Genomic DNA, 18913 nt, shown 5'->3' with positions numbered 1-18913 from the left:
CCTCCGCCTCCCCCCAAACGAGTGACCGAGGTACCTGCAGCCGCGAAGCCATCCTCAACACCCCCACCTCAATCTAGTCTATCGCGCCCTCCCCCTCCCGCCGCCGCCACCGTCTCATATTCGGAGAGAATCAGATCAAAGTTACGGATACGGTCGGAATCCACCACCAGCACCATCCGCGATGCCCCCTCTAAAACCATATGCATCCGCGTCGCCTCAAGCGCAGTCCTTAAATGCTCCCCGACATATGCCGTTAGAGACGGCAGCGGAGCGAGAGTATTATGGTGGCCGGCCGCGATCTTTTCCTGCCGGACACCAGCCTCCAGCGACAAATTCGCCCCAGAATACGCATCACTATCCACCTCCGAACCAGCCGCCTCAAATGCAGTACCAGCAACCACAACCATCGTACCAATATGGTGCGCAAGTTCAGCCGCCTAACGTAGCATCTCCCCCACCTCAATACGGAGGCCATCCTGCTCCTAGAGGCCACGAGTCACAGTCCAGTAGGGATATGGGCCGAGACATGGGCCGAGACATGGGCCGGGATATGAGCCGGGATATGAATCGAGATATGAGTCGAGATATGGGTCGAGATATGGGTTGGCCCGGAACACATCAAGGACACCCGCTGCAACAGCAACAGCTACAACAGCAACAACAGCCACCACCGCAGCCGCAGCCAACTTGGGTATCACACCCTCCCCAACCACCAAAGTCCACGCAACCTCCGCCAACCCAGTCGGCATGGGCTGCACAACATGCCCCTACGCCAAAACCCCCCTCCGCCTAGCAGTTCCGTTCCGCCGCAACCTTCTTGGGCTTCTGCTCCGCCACCGCCGAGAGGTCATGATCCCATGGCACTACGTGATGTTCGCGACGTCTACCCGCCGCATAGGATGCAGCCTCTACAGCAATACGCACCTGCTTCACGTGCCCCTGAACCACCTCCCCCACAAGCACCGGCGGCATACCCTCGCTATGCAAATACACCGGTGCCCGGGCGAGATCCTCGCGATCCTGGTCCCCCGAGGAGTTATACACCTGTAAACGCCTACGACAGTAGAGGTTACCCACCGCCTTCCGCTCAAGACATCCGCGAAGCGCATTTGCGCGAGCAGCAACAACAAGTCAATGCTGCAGCAGTCATTAAGGCCTCAGGATAGACATAGCCTATATGACCGTCCACCACCTGCGCCTGATAGGTATGGGAGGTAGGAGTACCCATATCCACGAGGGCTGGCGCCGTTACTCAACTGCGAATATATAGAAGCAGGTAGGATCGAGCCCGAACAGGGAGGAGTCAGAGTCCATCGTCCCATAGACACTAGAGACCCATGAGACCCGAACAAGAACCGTTGAAGGCTGCCAACCTGTTCTTTTTTTCTTTCGACTAATTCCAAGGTTAAACTTTCGTCTATGCGAACATACCGACCAATGCTTATTGCAGCGTGGCATACCAGTAGGGTATAGTTCGATACTTGGGCTTACTTACCTAGTCGTCGCTTGGTGGGAACCAGCATCTTTTCATTTCGTTTAGACCGCTTGTCTATCTCCTAGGTGTTCGTTACCAAAAATATTGAGACTGGACTGGAGCATGTTAGTTTACTGGTTTTTCCCGTCCTCGGTTCGCGTTCGATTCTTCGTCTTATCATCACACAACCATCTGACGCAGGCGGGACTTTTTTTTATGCAATGTGATGATCTGACGTCCACCGGAAGGAATGGATGGTATATCTTTTGTCGGCGGAGGAGGGAACGAGGGAGAAATAGGAAGCTGGCTTATTCATCGGATTGGCAGGCTGGTTGTGAGAGTGTGTATAGCATAAGGAGCATTATGAAGGCAGACAGACCTTTTTTTTTTTTACCTTTCTGAGAAAATCACTTGTTAGCTTGTTGTACATATATGAGTTCCTGCGATATGCGAGTCTGTATCGATGTGCTGTAGTCGCTGGAAAGGAAGTATATACGCTGAATTATCTTGGCCTTTTAAATGTGTGTTGTCTGTAATTTGTCAGTTGTGATGATTCTTAAAAATAGGCAAGTGATAACGTAGCTACAATAGATATGTTCTAATATGTAAGTGTGTAATCAGACATCCTCGGGTAAGTATCGATAAATGGATAGAAATGAATGGGCTAATTAATCAGGATTGGATGTGGTGTAGGGAGATTGAAGATTTGTAGGTTCGACCATAGGTTCGACCTTAGGGAGAGGGAGCCCGGCTATTTAATCATGTTGAACTCGGACCTCGATTCGAAGGGCTCGGATCATCGACAAATGTAATAATGAGTCATTCTAACGTATAGCGATAAATCTCGAACCAGACTATAGTTGCTCTTAGAAGTAACTAGTTAGTAATTTCTATAGAAGCTAAGGTTGACTATGAGATGTTAGGCTACGACTCACTCAAACGGTGCTAGAAAATAACCGAGAAACGAAGGATGTTTTATATGTAGTTAGGTAATTACCTAGGTTTTAAATCTAATCATGTTAAAACACCTGTTTATAAGATACTAATCACTACAGAGGTTACATGTCATGAAAAGTCAACTCCAGAGACACCAGACATAAGACACTACCCTAGGTGGATAGGTAGGCATAGGTGTAGGTATAGGGGTGGGTATCCATTAAATTCACTCGCAGTGTAGACCTCTAAGCCCATTCATCAGGCTGTAGCATCTAATCGTCTAACTCTAAGCACCCCCCTCTGTTCTTCCGACTAATAGGATATCCAGCTCGCTAAGACGATACCACAACAGCCCTCCCCACAACCGCCACCACAAACCCCAAAACACCCACGGCCCCCAACCCAAGCGCCGCTGCCGTCGGCCTCCACGACCACGTCCGAGGCGCGTCAATCATCTGCGCCACGATATCGTCTAGCCGTTTCGCCATGTGCGCCTCACCGAAATTCTCTTTTACGCGGGAGACGCCCGCCTTTGATAAAGCGGCGAGCTCGTCGGGAGATAGGCGGTTGAGCACGTTATCCATGACTTCGGTCCACGACGCCACGTCGGCAGGCGACCTGAGCCACCCCGTCACGCCCTCGACAACCGTCTCGGTCGGCCCGCCTGTGTCGGCGGCTAGCACCGGGACGCCTGCGAGCATGGCTTCTAGGGGCACGATGCCGAAGTGTTCGTTCGCGGGGGTGTACACGAGCAGGCGGGCTGAGGCGAGGAGCGCTGCTTTTAGCAGGTTCGGCACCGAGTGCAGGAATAGCACTTGTACGTCGTCGGGGATCTCGAGGGCGGTAACGTGAGTCTTGGCTGTCATGCAGCGCAGCCCGAGAGTCTCGGATAGCTCGACAAGTTCCTTATGATACCCAACGTTCTCCGCAACGCGCGGGTCGTAGCCTCCCGCCACAACCAACCGCACATCTTTACGAGCGTGCGGGGACAAGCCAGCGAAGGCGCGTATAGCAAGCGCGATATCCTTCTTGCGCTCGAAGCGGTTGATGCTGAGAAGGAATTTTTTGCCGTTCCACAGGGGCTTCGCGTGCTCCCGCATATCCTTCTCCTTGGTGTCGACGCACGGATACACAACCTGCAACTCCATGCCTCGCCCTCGCCCTCGGCCCCCCTGCACCAACGCCGGCCAAGTGCGGCCCACGACGCCCTTGGTAAACCGGGAGTTGACAGCGACCGCGTCGGCAAAGCTCATGCTCCACTGCTCCCACGCGTCGAACGGCACGCGGTACGCGCGCTTCCACCAGCGCTGCCGGCCCTGCGCCAATAGCAGGTCGGGAAAATGGCAGTAGAACAGGACGCGGGCGCGCGGGTACACGAGGTGCAGGAGGGGCACGCCGGCGCTGAGCTGGTCGACGAAGAAGGCGTCGGGGCGCAGGGAGTGCAGCTCCGCGGACAGGAAGATCTGGATTATGAGGTGTAGTTGTCGTAGGATGGAACAGAGGATGATGAAGCGCGAGAGGATGGACGGCGGTACGATGGTGTTGCCGCGGACGCGGACGTCGAGGGTTCCTGATTTTGTTAGAGTTTTATTCTATTCTTCGTTTTCTTCTCCTCTCCTCTCCTATCCCCGAATATAACATAATATAATATAATATAACATAATTATAAATATACATACCATCTCTCGCCTCGTCAAAGCAATGTTTCGGATCGCAATGACTAGTAAAAACAACAACCTTGTGCCCTCGATTCTGCAATCCGACCGCCGCGTCAACAACTAATCTCTCAGCGCCGCCGATCCCTAGGTCGGGGTGGAGGAAGACGATAGTCTTAGCGGCCCTTGTCTTTTCCGTCATGTCGGATGTTTCGTTGACACCATCGGCATCGGGTGAAGTTGATGGAAAGTTGCGGCTCTGGAGTTTCGTCGATTTTTTAGGGTCGGAGCTTGACATTTCCTTCCTACCGCCGATCCCTCCTACCTGTCCTCAGCCCTACCGGGTTACGGGTTACGTAGATAGGTACCTTCTACCTAGATATGTAATACCCCACTATTTACCCGCCTACCAACCCCGCAATGACAGTTGCCTGCATTGATTAATATGTCATTTCATGTGATAGAAAAGTTACATGCATATTCTCATTTATAGTCGAGTTGACATAGCAGACCTCTTCAAAAATAGACAATCCGCATGAAGAAATCGTGAAAAACAATAAACTGCAATATAAGACACAACACACAAACACAAATGACCAAGTCATAAACTCATTATTTATTTTATCTACTACCCTTAATACCATACCATACCATACCAAACCATAACCGACCAGTCCCTCTAAACACAAACCAGCAAGCTACGTAAAACAAATAACATCGTGGGTAGCGTAAGCCAGCTTTATCTCATTCTGATATCAACTCCCCCGAGAGACCCGATCAACCAACTAATATGACAGCCTTGCCTTGCCCTTGCTCTTGCTCTTGCTCTTGCTATCATTCAAGACTGGTGGAATATTAGGTAGCCACTGTCAATCAACCCCCTTCCCTCCGGCTTTGTCTCCGTTTCTTTTCTCGTATCGCAAGACGCCTCAAACATGCGGGTATGTTAAAAAAGTAAAAGTGACAAAAAAAACCAACAAAAGAGGTAAAAAATAAAAATTAAGTAAAAATAAAAACATCATGACTATACTTAGTCCGACCCAAAAAAAAAAAAAAAAAAAAAAAAAGCGCCAGTTTGCGGACCGATGACCTAGCACACCGGTGCGCCATTCTAGGAAATCCATCCGAAAACTATAAACAGAGAAGCGAAGTATATGGTCGCTAAGTTAGGATGTTGATGTGACTCTCCTGGCGGGTTGCTTGCTGCAGCATTTCTCAATAATCCACATTCTCACTCGCTGACGGAATCCTCCTCATAGTCGTCCCTTTCAATTTCTTCTCCGACTTCGCTTTGTCTACGTGGCGTAGCTAATCCCAACTCGTTGCGTACGTCCTTCTGTATCTTTAAGAAGTATTTTCTAAGAGTTGCAAGACCACGGAGAAATCCTCGGTCTGGTTCGTTTGGATGTTTCGGCGGGCATGGTTTGTTTTCGGCCAGGTCTCCTGCCGTGACGCTGTTGGCAAAGTCGGCCATCTTGAAGTCGATCTCCTTCTTGTTGATCCGACGTTTTCTGATATCCCACACATCTTCCGTGTCTGTTGGGAAGTCGGTAGTGGACTCGTCAGCGCCCGTATCGTAGCCCTCATCCGAATTGTCGGCATCGTAAAACATTAGTAGGCTAGCCGCGTAGAACCGATAACCGCGCAGCCTACGGATGGTCATCTCAAGTTGGTTCAGTTTCTGTAGGATTGTTGGGATATGTCTTAGGACGCTGCTATAGTCTACGCCGTCGTAGAGGAACATAGTTAGAGCATTTTGAAACTCTGCACCTGCCTTGAGACTACGTCCGTAGTATTTGTCTTTGAAGACGTAAGTCTGGGATTTGGCGTCCCAAGCCTGTAGTCCACAAACCCTAACGCCTAGCTCTCTGGATGTCGTGTTGGCGCATTTACGCTGCTGCGACTCACGCTTCTTTGGGTTGGCATCTACACCATACTGCCGAGTACCCATCTTCAAATCCATGATGCAGGGCCGTTTCATACCAGCAGTAAGGTCCTCCAACAATAAGAAATATTCTACCCTTGAGTCGCGCTGCGTCTGCGCTTCTTTGGGGTTGATAGGCCGTGGAATTTTCTTAAGTTCCATCGTAGGGCTCGGAAGAGCCGAAGGTGCCTCTGATGAAAGATTTGACTGAAATACGGAGCCATCTCCATTTCCATTCTCGATAGTGTCGACTTCGAGCTTGTGTCCATTTGTTTTATGTACATGATTCCGCAATTCTGCCTGAGGTTCGTTATCCCTCCTATATTCAACTTCGTCTGGGTCTTCGAAATACTTAAGATGTCCACGCGGGTCTGCGACGTCCTCGGGCTTCCGCCTAAGTTTGCTTCCCGAGTTGCGCCGCCTCCGCCTTTGAGCGAACTTTTCTGATAAAATTTCAGGCTCCGGCGCACTAGTCCCTGTAACATCTTTCATATGGTCCATGCCTTCAACTCCCGAACAAACCGAGTCGACACTAGCATCACTTTGAGTCTGTACAAGCAGTGGGGGAGGCTTTGGTGGATTTGCTTCGTGAGAATGTCGAACATGACCATTAGTCTTGTCTCGACCAGGCAAAGCACCCTCAGCAGTCATCGGCCGCTCGACTTGCTGTACTGAGCGACGAGGGATCGACCGCTGTTGGGACGCCGGTCTCCGGTGTTTATGTATTGCGATAGGCTGCTTCAAAAAAGCATCATTAAAGACTTCGTTTCGTAGTCTCTTATTAACAGTCGTAGCACCCCAGCTATTAGCATGCCGATCTTCCAGAGACGGCCGGTTTGACAATATCCCCATTTGAAGATTTTTATCACGCAAATATTGCTGGCCTACAGCGGCGGAGGCGCTCCTTGGGCGACCGTCGTTGTCGGCTGCAGATACCGCAGGTCGGAGTAAACTTCGAGGTAGAATGTGACGGTTATCAACAAAAGTGACTGTTGGTATCGGGTTCTGCGACGATTGGAGGGATTGGCTGACAATCCTGCGATGATGACGCTGATCTTCTCTATCCGATGCGTCAAATCCTTGCAGGACCCCTAGGCTAGCCGTTCCCTTATGCCCGTTTGGCTGCTCATCTTGCTCGCCCGTTTTCTTTTCTGGTGTATGGTTGTCATCTTTTTTGACCGTCGATTTTCGCCGTGGTTGTTTCTGAAAGGTGACATTAAGAACACCAATATACCTAAAGAAATGTTAGCTTCTCCCAACAAGCTTGCGGTCTACTCCGTAGAAGCCGTATTGGATATCGAGCTCGGGCAATAGAATTGGCAATAACACACCTGGGCAGGAAGGGTAGGAGATCACGATGATATCGTTCAATTTTCTCATAAAATTCGTTTTCTCGGTTGTTTAATTGCTTGCACACAGCCCTCTTGGAAAATCTCCAGATGGTTGTATGACCACCGACCTGATGCTTATAAGGTATAAGTTCAATTGCATCAAGGGGTAATTCTGGTTCATTTTGATGATCTTGCACCATGTCCTCAAAATACTGGGAGGGCGGTTGAGATGGTCTAGTAGATATATCACGAGATTTTTGGGGGGACTCGATCTCATCCTCGATAGCACATTCATCATCTATTCGCGAGAAGTCTTGAACATGCGAGGCTGGGTCATTATTACGGTTGACATTACCACCGTCCAGTCCATCAGCCCTCGTCCCATCTTCAGCTTCAGGCTCATCTGCTTTTACCAACCAAGGGTGAAAATTCTCACCGTGGGTTTTGCGAGAGACAGGCTGCGAGATATTGAAATCCTTCTGAAGAGCATCCCTTTTTTCCGGACTCTGGTTCAAGCCCTGATGCGGTAGAAACACAGCCGAAGATATCTTTTCTTCAGATGACTCGTCGCCCTCTTCGGCTACATCTCCAACTTCCGTCGTGTCACTTGATTCACGATGAATATCTCCAACACCCTCATCGGGTACGATAGCAGAACCGTTGTGTCCACTGTAAGTCCGTTGTTTTGCAGTAAGAGGCTCCCGGGAAGACGCTCTGGCAGGGTCGGAAATGTGCTTCGGCGGTAGTTGCAAGCCGAAGTAATCGAGTTCAGTAGTTTCACAAGGAACAGACTTGGCATCTGAGTTACCCCAAGGAAAAGACTGCACGCTTGGGCCATGAGAAGGAGAGTGGTCGCCTTCAATAGACTGGGGCGAGGGTACTGGGGACTGAAAAACACTATTATCATCGGAACATTTCTGATAATTTGCATCTGCGGCCAAGCCCTTGGCGATCAATGACTTGTCTCGCTGATGTCCTACTGATTTTGATTCCCTCCGCCTGCCTTTCTCTTCTGGGAGACCCTCCTTGAAGAAACGTAGACTATGACTTGCTTTCCGGCTCCGCGTCGGTTCAACACCGGCTAGCACCTCCGTAATAGATTTTTCAACCTGTCCATCTTGGTGGCCGATTATATCGTTAGTGCCAATGGACCAGGCTTTCTCTGGGCCCATGGAGAGCGTACGGTCGACTCTCCAAGCCCTGTATTGGGCCCGCGGGTCAGAAATGAATTCCGGCTTATCGCCAGTAGAAGGTGCGATATCGGTAGCACCGACTGCATGGGAAAACGCAGTGTCCCCAACGTTATCGGAAAGCGTTTTAGGGCGGTTCAACAATCTTAAATAAATTTCCCTGTCTGTACGTTCCAATGAGCGCCCTCTACCAATGCCCAAATCAAAATCCCTGTTCCCTATAAGCGTCGTAGTTGAGCTTATGGTTCCGGGCATGGCGATAGGTGACGGTGTTGCAGCTTGTCCTAGAGGGGTAATCGAAGATAGTGACGGCACGGATGTCGCTATGGAGGCCTCAGCAAGCCCCGGTTGGTTAATTAGTGTCAGAGAGCCATGCTCGCTCCGCTCATGATAGTCATCTTGTGGTGCGACTATGGAGTTTCCGGTAGGTGTATCAAGTACGTTTCTCGGCTGGCTAGGTCGGTTCGGTGCATTGGAATATACAGGCTTCTGCTCGGGACGTCGCTGGTCTGTCTGAGTTTGGGAGGCGTGCGAAGAGGGTATTCCACGAGCAGAAGCCAGAGCTTGCGAGAGTAGGGACGGGCCATTGGACCTCTGGGGGACCGAGGGCGGCCTTGACTTATTATTGTTGTGGTCGACATGGTTAGTAGTAAGGGATGAGGGAAAGGTGGATGCGGATAGCACATGGGAACCGGGGGGTGCTGGTACGGCAGGCAAGACACTTGCAGATGGCCGTGCATGGTCAGATACGGAGGGCGAACCAGTCACAGTAACGGAAGAAGAGGATGGGACAGTCGCTGTCCCAGTGGCAGCGGCAGCGTTAGCAGCATTAGCAGCATTGGGACTCCCAGAGGCCACACCTTGGGGGCTCACCGGTGCGGCAGTTGCGGCATTTTCGGGCTTACGATGCGGGCTGGACATGAGGTAAACATCTGGCGAATACCATGGCAGTGTGGGAGGAATGATTCGCAGGAGATTGAGCGGTAGAGCGGGTGGTATTCGGGATCGTAGGTAGTGTTAAAAGTTGAATTATGATGAAAAGGTACAAGCCTAGATACAAAGCCTAAGAAAGCTACAAGTTTAATTCTGGTGGCGGTTTCGGTCAAAGTGGAGACCAACTTACCATAGCCTACCAGTCCGTACCTCCCCCCAAAAATGCCCAAAGCCGGGTAACCTTAGGGGAGGGGTCCCCCGGATTCCAAGACCTAAATTAACGTATGTAGTGCGTCCAACGCCTCCGATACCTAAACAGTACCTACTTATTTGTAGTATATCACGTACCTAACCCCAGATTCTAGCACTATATAAACCTTTCGGTATCTTACATCTTTAAGTATTTTCTAGGTACTTCTTAATATACTAAACCATTAAAACCAATACGGCTCATTTTACCTTACCTATATCAATGACGATCTAAAACGCTAGAATATCCACGTGCTACTGAACCAGTGACCATCGAAATATACCAACCCAAACTATAACCAGCCAAATTCATACCAAAAGCATTCTAATCCCCAAGACCACTCCAAGAGTCTCCAAGAAGCCACCAAGAGCCGTGAATCGATTTTCTTAGATTCTATCGAGCCATCCTCCGCTTGATACGACCTCGTTACATTATAAATCGTTCTTTTTAATGTCAAGACCATCACGCCTCACGTCCATTGGACCAGCGAAATAACCACTCGTAGCACTAATGCTTGGTAGATCGAGATGTCTAATTAATGCCTAGTCTCCGGATGCTGTCGACTGACCGCTTGACACCCAAGAAGTAGGCCTTTCATCGCGATGAGGACGATGATCCAATCTACAAAACTTCGATCCCGGGCTTTCGGGGTTCTTGACCGCTTCAATGAGAGCCGAAGTCAGACAATCCTATAGAGCTCGGACTTGCGCTCTGACGTGTTGGCGTTCTTGTTGTCCGTCGTTAACTTCGGTTATTCTCTAATTCAACACACGTTGTTGCTCTCTCACTTATTACAGGCTATAACAATCTTCTCTATGAGGGATATGAGGGATAATACTTCACGATGGCCCGTGTGCTACTCGTGCTAGGTCGGCACTCCTGAGTCATGCTACGTTTGGTTTTACCATGAGCTGCCACGTTGTTCGTCCGACATGCATAGTCTTAGGTTTGCATAGTTGGTATAGGGCAGCTTACCTTTGAGGAAGCCTCAAACTGTTGCTTCCAAGACGCATGAAGCCTTGGGGTCGGCGTGATTATCTGCATATCTACGTCGTTTGTGTATCACATCAGTCAGAGTAAGGCAAGATGGCTTGCTTTTTCTTAGGCACACTACACAATAATGGCTTGCTTGCACTTATTACGGCAAACCATCCGAGAAGGGTTCTTAACTTCAACGGGACGATATGTTAAACGAATGCGTCGATCGTAGACAGAATTGTGTCAAGCACGGAACCACATTCCATGTCGTTAAGCTTACAGACAATAGGCCTGGGTCTCGGCCTCCTTATTATTCGTGGATTTGCAGGCCTCAAGATCCTTTCTCGGCCAATCATTCAACAACGTGCCCTTTTGACAATTCTTCACTCGAAGAAAATATCGAGTCAGAGGCTTCTTATACAACAAACTAATTCAGGAACAGCCGGCCCTAGGAGATCTAATCATTTCCCCCATTATTTCGCGGCATTCATAGCATAATTCCGAGTCGCATATTCTTCTCTGCTGCCACACGTGGTTGTGCGACGAGAATAGTTGGGTCATGTAACAGAACAGCGGCACCTCGGCTTCTAATCCAATATGATGAGACGGTGGAGTTTCGCAAGATCCAGTCATAAGAGTTTATACCTTACATACATGTAGATTGACGTAGCTATTTTGCAGAGCCTCATGATACTCGTCGTCGTTACAGCTCACGTATAGACAAGACTAATTATTAGTGTGTATAATGCTTTATATTCTCCATCAACGACGGTATTCTATAAAAGTAAATAATAAATTAATTAACACAATAAATAATGAACGTCTTATTCAAGTATACTCAACTTGGGCTATTCGTCCATCCGGTCTCTTTCCCATCTATCACTGGACGTCCATCGGATCACCTGCTTCGGAATATTCAGTATCTTCCTTTTCGCCATCACCTGATGTTTCAGGCTGAAAAAATATTCTCAATACCCAGGACTCGATTGCGTCGTCATGCTCGCCTGAAAACGTCTTTTTCGCGCCTCTCCCTGCCTGGCGTGACAAGTCTAGCAGGGTCGGACGATCACGGGGATCATGTCTCATGCATGCTGCAATCGTTTCTCGAAGTTCCCTATCAACATATCCGAACTGTTCTTCGTCGTCGAGTATTACCGGGCAATAGTGGAGCGGCTCACCATCTTGCCTTTGAGGTGCATCTGGCACCCTGCACCCCGTGATGAGCTGCCACATACTCTGTATAAACATTAGATTAGATTATCTCAAATTCTTGCTGTTTTACTCGGGAGCGTTACCCATGCAATTCCCCATACGTTCGTGGCATACGAGTAGTTACCAGCAATCGGTTGTTCGGAAAGCTCACAGCCGTCAGGATCTGTAGGCGCGATATGTTCCCATTCTACACCGAACTGTTCAGGGGCAAAGTATCCTTGTTTAGCCATTCGACGCCTATCGAGGTAATATACGTTCTTCTTGTTTTGCTTCATAACGCGGGCACATCCAAAATCTGCAAGCTATCGAATACTCTTGTTAGCACAAGAAAACTTACTTGTCTGATATGAATAAAATACCTTCAATCTAGGGATTAAATCATGCTCACCATCTCTGGCACCGAAGTCAGGAGGGGCGATGAATACTTGGAGGTAGTTAGTCACCGAAACCTACCGATAAGACAGCTTTCGTTACTCACTATTGCTAGGATCAATATCGAAATGAATCAGGTTCTTGCGAGCCCATCTGCGTCCCTCAACAGGGATTTCTTCGAAAAGATCATTTCCCAGGGTTTTCCCAACGACAACATCTTCTCCATGTTCTTGTCTCCTTACTAGATCATCAATCTCGTCGTCGTCTGCATGATCCTGGGGTCTTCCACGGCGCCTAGGGTGGAATTTCCGTGGAGGATAACTACAATGACGCGTCAGCTTTTATGCCATGTGTACTATATGTGCCTACCATATGAAAAGACCCGAAGAATTCGATGGCTTCGTGGCGTATGTAAATATCTAGGGATTCCTTACTCCATAGCGATACAGGCTTTAACCACTAATAATTTAATTAGCCAACAATTCGCAAAAGAAGGGGAAGGAAGACAAGCTCTTCACATACAACAATTCCAGAATGACCAAAGGACACGGTTAGGAATATTCTCGGACATTCGGTGTATTTTAGAAATAGCGTGGGCAAGATCACCAAGTTGCATAAACTCGAGAAGGAGGAAATCCTTATAATCTAAGCTCCACGACCTGATAAAGTCAGGATCAACTGTTTTCCCTTGCTCTAACATTTTAGTTACTGTCCTAAGGTTAGACTGCCAGGTTTCGAGTTCATAGCGCCTTGAATCCTTTCTCTCTTCGTGTCGTGCAAATTTCTCTAGCATCTGTTCGGGCTCGTTATCCAGTCGCCACCTCCGATTGGGACCCGCTGGAGGTGTGCCACTACGGCTCTCGTCGCCACTGGATTCTCCTTCAGAACTTGAATCATATCGAGGTATCTCCTGGAATTCAAATTTTTCTTTTGGTGGCATTCCTATCTCTACGGGGTCGATGGCCTGGATAGTATGAGCCGCTCGAGACACATGCTACGAGGTAATTAGATAAAGCTTATAAAAGTGAGTGGTAGTGGGTATAGGTTACCCTCATCATTTCCTCTTCATGACGAATATCCAAGCTATACCATCCCTTAAGACCTATTTTCAGTACGATATCTCGGTCATCACGTCCAACCTCTGAACCTCGCCACTTAAAATGAACAGTTAGTCCCAAACCACCATATCCTAGGTGTCTTATATAATCGAATCTTCCCTGCTGAAGAAAATAGTTTTTGGCCTCATCGAGTCTTTTCTGTGCCCGGTCGTTAAGGTTTCTAACCCCGTCAACCATGTAAGGGTTCCAATAATATGACGGAAAGGGCCCATCTCGGAGGTTAGGTGAACCTCCTCTTGGAAATGGGTGTGCCAACCAACTCCCCCTGTTTCGGGCAAATTCCTCGGCGCTAGGTTCTCTGTAGCCCCATCGTCGGTATCGAAAGAACCTCCAATTCTGCGCTCGATACTTTTCCTCGAAGATGGTGGGATCATAACTGACCACATCTGGACCATCCAAGCCTCCGTATGATGCCATTGTAGTTGTAGCTTATAATGTAGAAGCTCTGACTAGTCCGCCGAAAGACAAATCAAGAGTAGGTTCCACTGGATACTTATTGTTATGGCACTAAATAGATCTGGATAATATATGAACAAAGAAGGAATTGCTTACGGGTGATATCTCTAGCGGTTGCTGCCATACTGTTTGCGGGAAAATTGCTTTGATTAGGGATGTGTAAAACAAAGCGTTGATAGAATTACATAGTAGTCTAGGGTGTGGCGTCTAGGATCTTTTATACTATAAGATATTTTAGGTAGGTAGTTATTCATATTTATAATTACCTAAACTTATCCGGTTGAATTCTTGATCCATCGAAGGTATCTTTGATACCAAACCTCATGTTAGGATTTTTCACCAGCCGGCTATTTAGAATCATTGGCATCATTAGTAGACTCCCATTGGACCATGGCCGATTCCTACATGTAAACCTTGAAAGCTTAGCGCTGTTGTTGAGCCTCACGAGCTAGGGTCACATCACAACATGAATGCGGCTGATTCCAGACTCAGCTGAGACTTACAGCTCTGATATGGTCCTGGGTCCTTGATATCTGTCATAGCGCGCATTGAATAATTCCTATATTCGTTCACGTACGAAACGAGGAGAGCATAGGCGTGTTTGCTACATGCTTGTTAGTCTCCTGATAATTTAATATGTTAGCTGTTTGATATGAGGTTGCAAACGTCAGGTGGATATTTAGATGTAGGTAGATCTGATCAGCGTGATGCTATCTTTAGCGTATTGGAGCATTGGAGCATTAATTCAAGCATTAATAACGGCCCTTCAAAACTAGGAATTAACGCTAGTAAGATCACGGGGGTATATATACCTGGTATTTAGGTACTTAAGGCATGCAGGTGCAGATGCGATACTCCATTGGATCTTTTAACTTTTCGATGAGAAACGGAAGCGGAGCAGTGGAAACGGAAAGAACGTACTGGCCGCCCCGCTTACTAAAGGCACCGAACTGGTATGTATGAAGAATAGGTACATACGAGAAGGGTTAGTCAGAGTCTGGAGATGCAAGAGATTCCCGACTCTGTATGTACCTACATCTCACATATTGCTGTACCTTGTACACACTTCATGCATGTTTCGCCGTTTCATTTGTGTGGACTAGCTGACTGGAGACCTCTGAGACGACCGGCTATGGCTGGCTTTTTCAGTTGCAATCCTTTCGTCATCTGTCATAATTGCATTTTGATTGTACCGCGTACCGATGTTCCATGTTCCATGTCCAATTGTTCCAACCCAAACTTTTCCAAGTTATTTACTGCACTTACGCCAACCATTCTTCTTCTGGTTGCGTTTTTAACTTATTTATACATCCTCTTCTTCTTCTTCTTCCCATTCCGTCAACTCGGAAGTCTGCAGTAGGAATCCTGCAAATTTTCGCACTTGTTGCGACTCGTTTTACTATTGTATTCTTCATATCTCTTTCATCTTCTACTATTTCTTTTTCTTCTAAGCTTGTAGTTCACTTGTGGTTCTTGTGGCGGCTACCTATCATTTCAAAATCCCATTCGTTCCCACTTTACTGTTAGCTGCGTTACTTCGTTGTTGGCCTGTGGTTGGAGAACGCCACACCAAACGAACAGTGACAACGAGCAGAGCATAATTGAGACTCGATTATTTTACACGAATTATAGAAAGACAAATTACGACCCATAAACATACCCTGCTGGTGCTGCAGACAGTCAACTAATTTTCGTCATTTTTGTCGTGCCGCACCCCCTCTCATCTCTTACGTGCATCACAGTTGACCGTTGACCGTTGATCCTGGATAAGCGCGTTTATACATAACGCCCCTCCTAACCCAACAATCCGTCGTCACAATGCGTCGCGCTTCCGTAGATTTGACCGACCCCTCTCGAAATATCGAGGAATCAATAGGCACTCCAGACCCGACATCTATAGATTCTGATCTAGATATGACTTTGACAACAGATGATGAGGGCGCTAGAATATACACCCCGCCTCCTCACATAGCCGCACGATTTTATCGACCTAGTCAGAATCGTCGAAAAGAGTCGGCCGCCTCGTCGCGTCGTAATTCGATTTCCTCTGCGCATTCGCGGTCTTCGCATGGCTTCAATCACCATGGCGGCCCGCAGAGTAAATACATTGCCCAGCAGATGCGTCGTGCCTCGATCCTCGAAGATCGCAAGGCCCGTCTTGCCGATAGGGCGGCGCACGCTGAGAAGGTGCGCTTGAGAGCGGCCATGGCAAAGGCAGCCCACCACAAGACTTCTAACTTAGAGGAGCGGGCGTTGGCTGCTGCTCAGGCTAGAGAGAAGAACCTAGCCGAAATCGTCGCTGCTTGTGCCGAAGAAGTAAAGCGGGCCAAAGCAGTGGCTGAAAGCATGAAGGAAAAAAGGGAACAGGAACTGCGCAAGCTCAAGTCCCAGATGGAGGAGCGATTGGCTGAGGCGGAGAAGAGGAGAGAGGAATTACGCAGTCGCCATACAGCCAAACGTTCTAGAGGCCAGAGCATAATGACGAAGAGATCTGACACGAGTAGTTTGCCAGAGGAAGAGGAACACGAATCCTCAAGCATGAGTGATGTCGTGCCCATGAGCGAGGATGTAGCGGTGTCCAAGATTCAATGGTGGTGGAGAGGAGTACTGAGAAGGATGGCGGCACGCCAATTTTCCGAGCTCGGTTTGAACATTGATAGCGTCAGAGATACCTCATTTGAGCAAGTGACCGAACTTCTTGCCCAAGAGAGGGTCCTTCTGCTCACTTCAAGAGTCTTGCGCATCTGCGGCTTACAAGAGGGCGACCCGGGGTCAGTGGATGAGATGACCGCTGTTCGCACGTTCCTGAGCGCTTTCTTAATTTTAGGCCATCCTACCCAAGTCCTTAGCAATAAAGATCATAGGGGAGAACAGGAGCAGGTTGGATCTTCTCAAGGGCAACCCATTCCTCATGATGATCTGGCTAATCCACAGTTACAGGATCTCGTCGGCAAGGCACGAGATTTGCTAATCTCCTTTGAGAATATCCTTTCTCGATTGACCTCGATGAACAATTATACAGTTCCGCCAGCGTTGCGGGCAGCTTTACCGGAATCCTATGCGACATTCCACAATGCATTCATAGCATGGAAGGCTCGTGATTCAAATGCGTTGGTCGAAGTCATGATCCTACAATTCGTGGAACTTGACGCAATACTCGAAACGGTTAAAGATGGCACCGAAGAAGCCGTTGCTGATTCCTACCGACAAAGCATCAAAGACAACCAGCTGATGCTGATGGTCCGGATAAAGAGGCTTGCCGGCGCCGAGCGAGGAAAGAAAATGATTTTTGATGCCGTCAAGCAAGCAAGGAAGGCTAGGGCTGCGAAAAGACCTGCAGGCGACATGAAGCCACGAGCCACCGAACATGATATTAACAATGATAACTCTGTCGGAAGCAACGCAACAGCCGATCATGTTATTTCGTCTCAATTACAGACGCTCACGCCACCTCCTTCTCCACTCCGGGAGAAAGAGCTGAAATTTAACATAAGCCAGCCGACTTACCCCCCGATCCTCCCGGACAATCGAGTAATCGTCCACGAGTTGGCTATCAATCGGGAGTATAGCATCGAATACCAGCATTTCCAAGAGCAGCATAAGCTTCGCATGGACCCCCTATTTCAAGACCTAAAGAGCGGCCCGAGGGACGAAGAGAAGGAATTTCATTATCTCTTGATAATGGCCAACTACATCAGAGACAGACTTCAGCATCTAGTCAAGCCTGGTTCATCTATGCACACTTTTATCGGTGAAATACTCGACACTGAAGTCTCACAACAGCAATTCTTAGCCGGTAGCTTTTCGTATGAGCGATTCTTCTCGTCTATGGGGTCTCTTCTCCCAAAGCTTTGCGCTCCGGTTCGTGACGACGAGGTAAAAGATTTAGTTGAGAATAAACTGAGTCAAGGACACATTGTCGACCGCCTCGAGGCGCTCCTTTCATTTATTGATACTATGCTTTACGATTACGCGAACTACATGTTAAAAGTTGCAGCACCAAGTCTCGTAGAGCATGCTTCTGCATACGAAACGAAGAGATTTGCCGAGGAGCTGGAGGATGGCACGATTACGCTTCATCGCGCGGAGACTTCTTGGCGAACCGCGCGCAATAAAGTGCTCGCGGAAGTCTCGCGCCGTGACCCCGAGGGCATCAATCACCCACGTTCGCGGCCCACTCCGGACAAGATTTATTGGCAGATGTTATTAGACGAGTTCACACAACCATCACCATCAGATGAAACTGTGCCGGAACCACTCGCCCTCGATGCAAAACGTCGTGCTCGTATAGGCCGTCAAACAATGCGCATCGTTACAGCGGGTGCCATCCTCTTACAGTGCAAGAATATGCTCAAGCGCGATGTCCGAGCCCCTTGGAGGACAGAAGCTGGTCGCATCTTGACGGTCCTCGAGTCTATGGATAACGATTCGAAGCCACTCCCTCAGTCTACGGCTACGCACGGCATCATGGCGGCACTCGAAGCAGGGCGATCGATGCCGACAGCCACTAAAACACACCTACAAGCTCTTGTAACAAAGGTACTTGCTGCCAGCATGGATGTCAAACGCGACAATACGGACCCTGGAGAACCTGTATTAAGGCTGCTCCTAACACGAATCAGAGGTCACATCCTAGCTAGGTTGCAAGCCGGTTCCGCGAGCGAAAAGGTCAAAGCCACTAGTACAGCTGGGGAAAAGCTCGCAAGCCTCGGACTGCCCGAGTTTGGAGAGAAGGTGCGAGAGATCGTCGATGAGATTGTTAAAGTAGGAGTTGTAGATCGAGAAGCCCATGGAGTATGGTGGGAAGAGGTAGCTGAGAAGGTGAGCAGAGAGGATTCAGTCCCTACATCATCAGCTGCGTAAGTGCGGAGAGTAGCAGCAGTTGGGAAATGCATTCGTCGTCACATGCGTGAGACGTGGAGTATACATTATTGATAGGTTTTATTTATTGGCTCGGGTTTGGGTCTCTGGTTTCGGTTCAATTCCTGAATTGGCGTTTTCTTCGGGTATACATTCGAATACGTTTTCAAGACGGATGATGTATTGGATTTTGGAACTGGATGGAACACCTTTTTGGAAGGATA

General features: G+C 48.6%; 6 protein-coding genes across 8 annotated transcripts; 2 read left to right on the top strand and 4 right to left on the bottom strand.

Annotated features, from left to right (window-relative positions):
• Positions 1–68: 68 nt before the first annotated feature.
• On the bottom strand, positions 69–407 carry GL218_00817 (uncharacterized protein; the record flags this gene model as incomplete). Its single annotated transcript, XM_033577261.1, has 1 exon — positions 69–407. The coding sequence occupies one exon, from the start codon at positions 405–407 to the stop codon at positions 69–71; it is 339 nt and encodes a 112-aa protein (XP_033441452.1).
• Positions 182–1166, top strand: GL218_00816 (uncharacterized protein; the record flags this gene model as incomplete). 2 transcript variants are annotated; one of them, XM_033577260.1, is made up of 2 exons in its annotated part: positions 182–506; positions 580–1166. In XM_033577260.1, the coding sequence occupies 2 exons, from the start codon at positions 182–184 to the stop codon at positions 1164–1166; spliced, it is 912 nt and encodes a 303-aa protein (XP_033441454.1). The 2 variants fall into 2 exon arrangements, with proteins under 2 accessions (XP_033441454.1, XP_033441453.1); XM_033577259.1 differs by lacking the exon at positions 182–506 and having other exon boundaries at positions 762–1166.
• A 1576-nt stretch (positions 1167–2742) lies between these two features.
• GL218_00815 (Alpha-1,3/1,6-mannosyltransferase alg-2) lies at positions 2743–4363 on the bottom strand (the record flags this gene model as incomplete). Its single annotated transcript, XM_033577258.1, has 2 exons — positions 2743–3980; positions 4090–4363. 2 exons carry the CDS (start codon positions 4361–4363, stop codon positions 2743–2745), a joined length of 1512 nt encoding a protein of 503 aa, XP_033441455.1.
• A 933-nt stretch (positions 4364–5296) lies between these two features.
• On the bottom strand, positions 5297–8765 carry GL218_00814 (uncharacterized protein; the record flags this gene model as incomplete). The annotated part of the gene is made up of 2 exons (XM_033577257.1): positions 5297–7223; positions 7321–8765. The coding sequence occupies 2 exons, from the start codon at positions 8763–8765 to the stop codon at positions 5297–5299; spliced, it is 3372 nt and encodes a 1123-aa protein (XP_033441456.1).
• Positions 8766–11550: 2785 nt separating this feature from the next.
• GL218_00813 (putative serine threonine protein kinase protein) lies at positions 11551–12955 on the bottom strand (the record flags this gene model as incomplete). The annotated part of the gene is made up of 6 exons (XM_033577256.1): positions 11551–11907; positions 11967–12185; positions 12243–12307; positions 12362–12576; positions 12690–12714; positions 12778–12955. 6 exons carry the CDS (start codon positions 12953–12955, stop codon positions 11551–11553), a joined length of 1059 nt encoding a protein of 352 aa, XP_033441447.1.
• A 2692-nt stretch (positions 12956–15647) lies between these two features.
• GL218_00812 (T-complex protein 11-like protein 2) lies at positions 15648–18692 on the top strand (the record flags this gene model as incomplete). 2 transcript variants are annotated; one of them, XM_033577254.1, is made up of 1 exon in its annotated part: positions 15648–18692. In XM_033577254.1, one exon carries the CDS (start codon positions 15648–15650, stop codon positions 18690–18692), a length of 3045 nt encoding a protein of 1014 aa, XP_033441448.1. The 2 variants fall into 2 exon arrangements, with proteins under 2 accessions (XP_033441448.1, XP_033441449.1); XM_033577255.1 differs by having other exon boundaries at positions 16176–18692.
• Positions 18693–18913: the final 221 nt, after the last annotated feature.

Source organism: Daldinia childiae (assembly GCF_008694065.1).
Source record: "Daldinia childiae strain JS-1345 chromosome Unknown Scaffold1, whole genome shotgun sequence".
Classification (NCBI taxonomy): domain Eukaryota; kingdom Fungi; phylum Ascomycota; class Sordariomycetes; order Xylariales; family Hypoxylaceae; genus Daldinia; species Daldinia childiae.
Note: the sequence above shows the minus strand (reverse complement) of the source record. Positions and strands in the feature narration are given on the sequence as shown.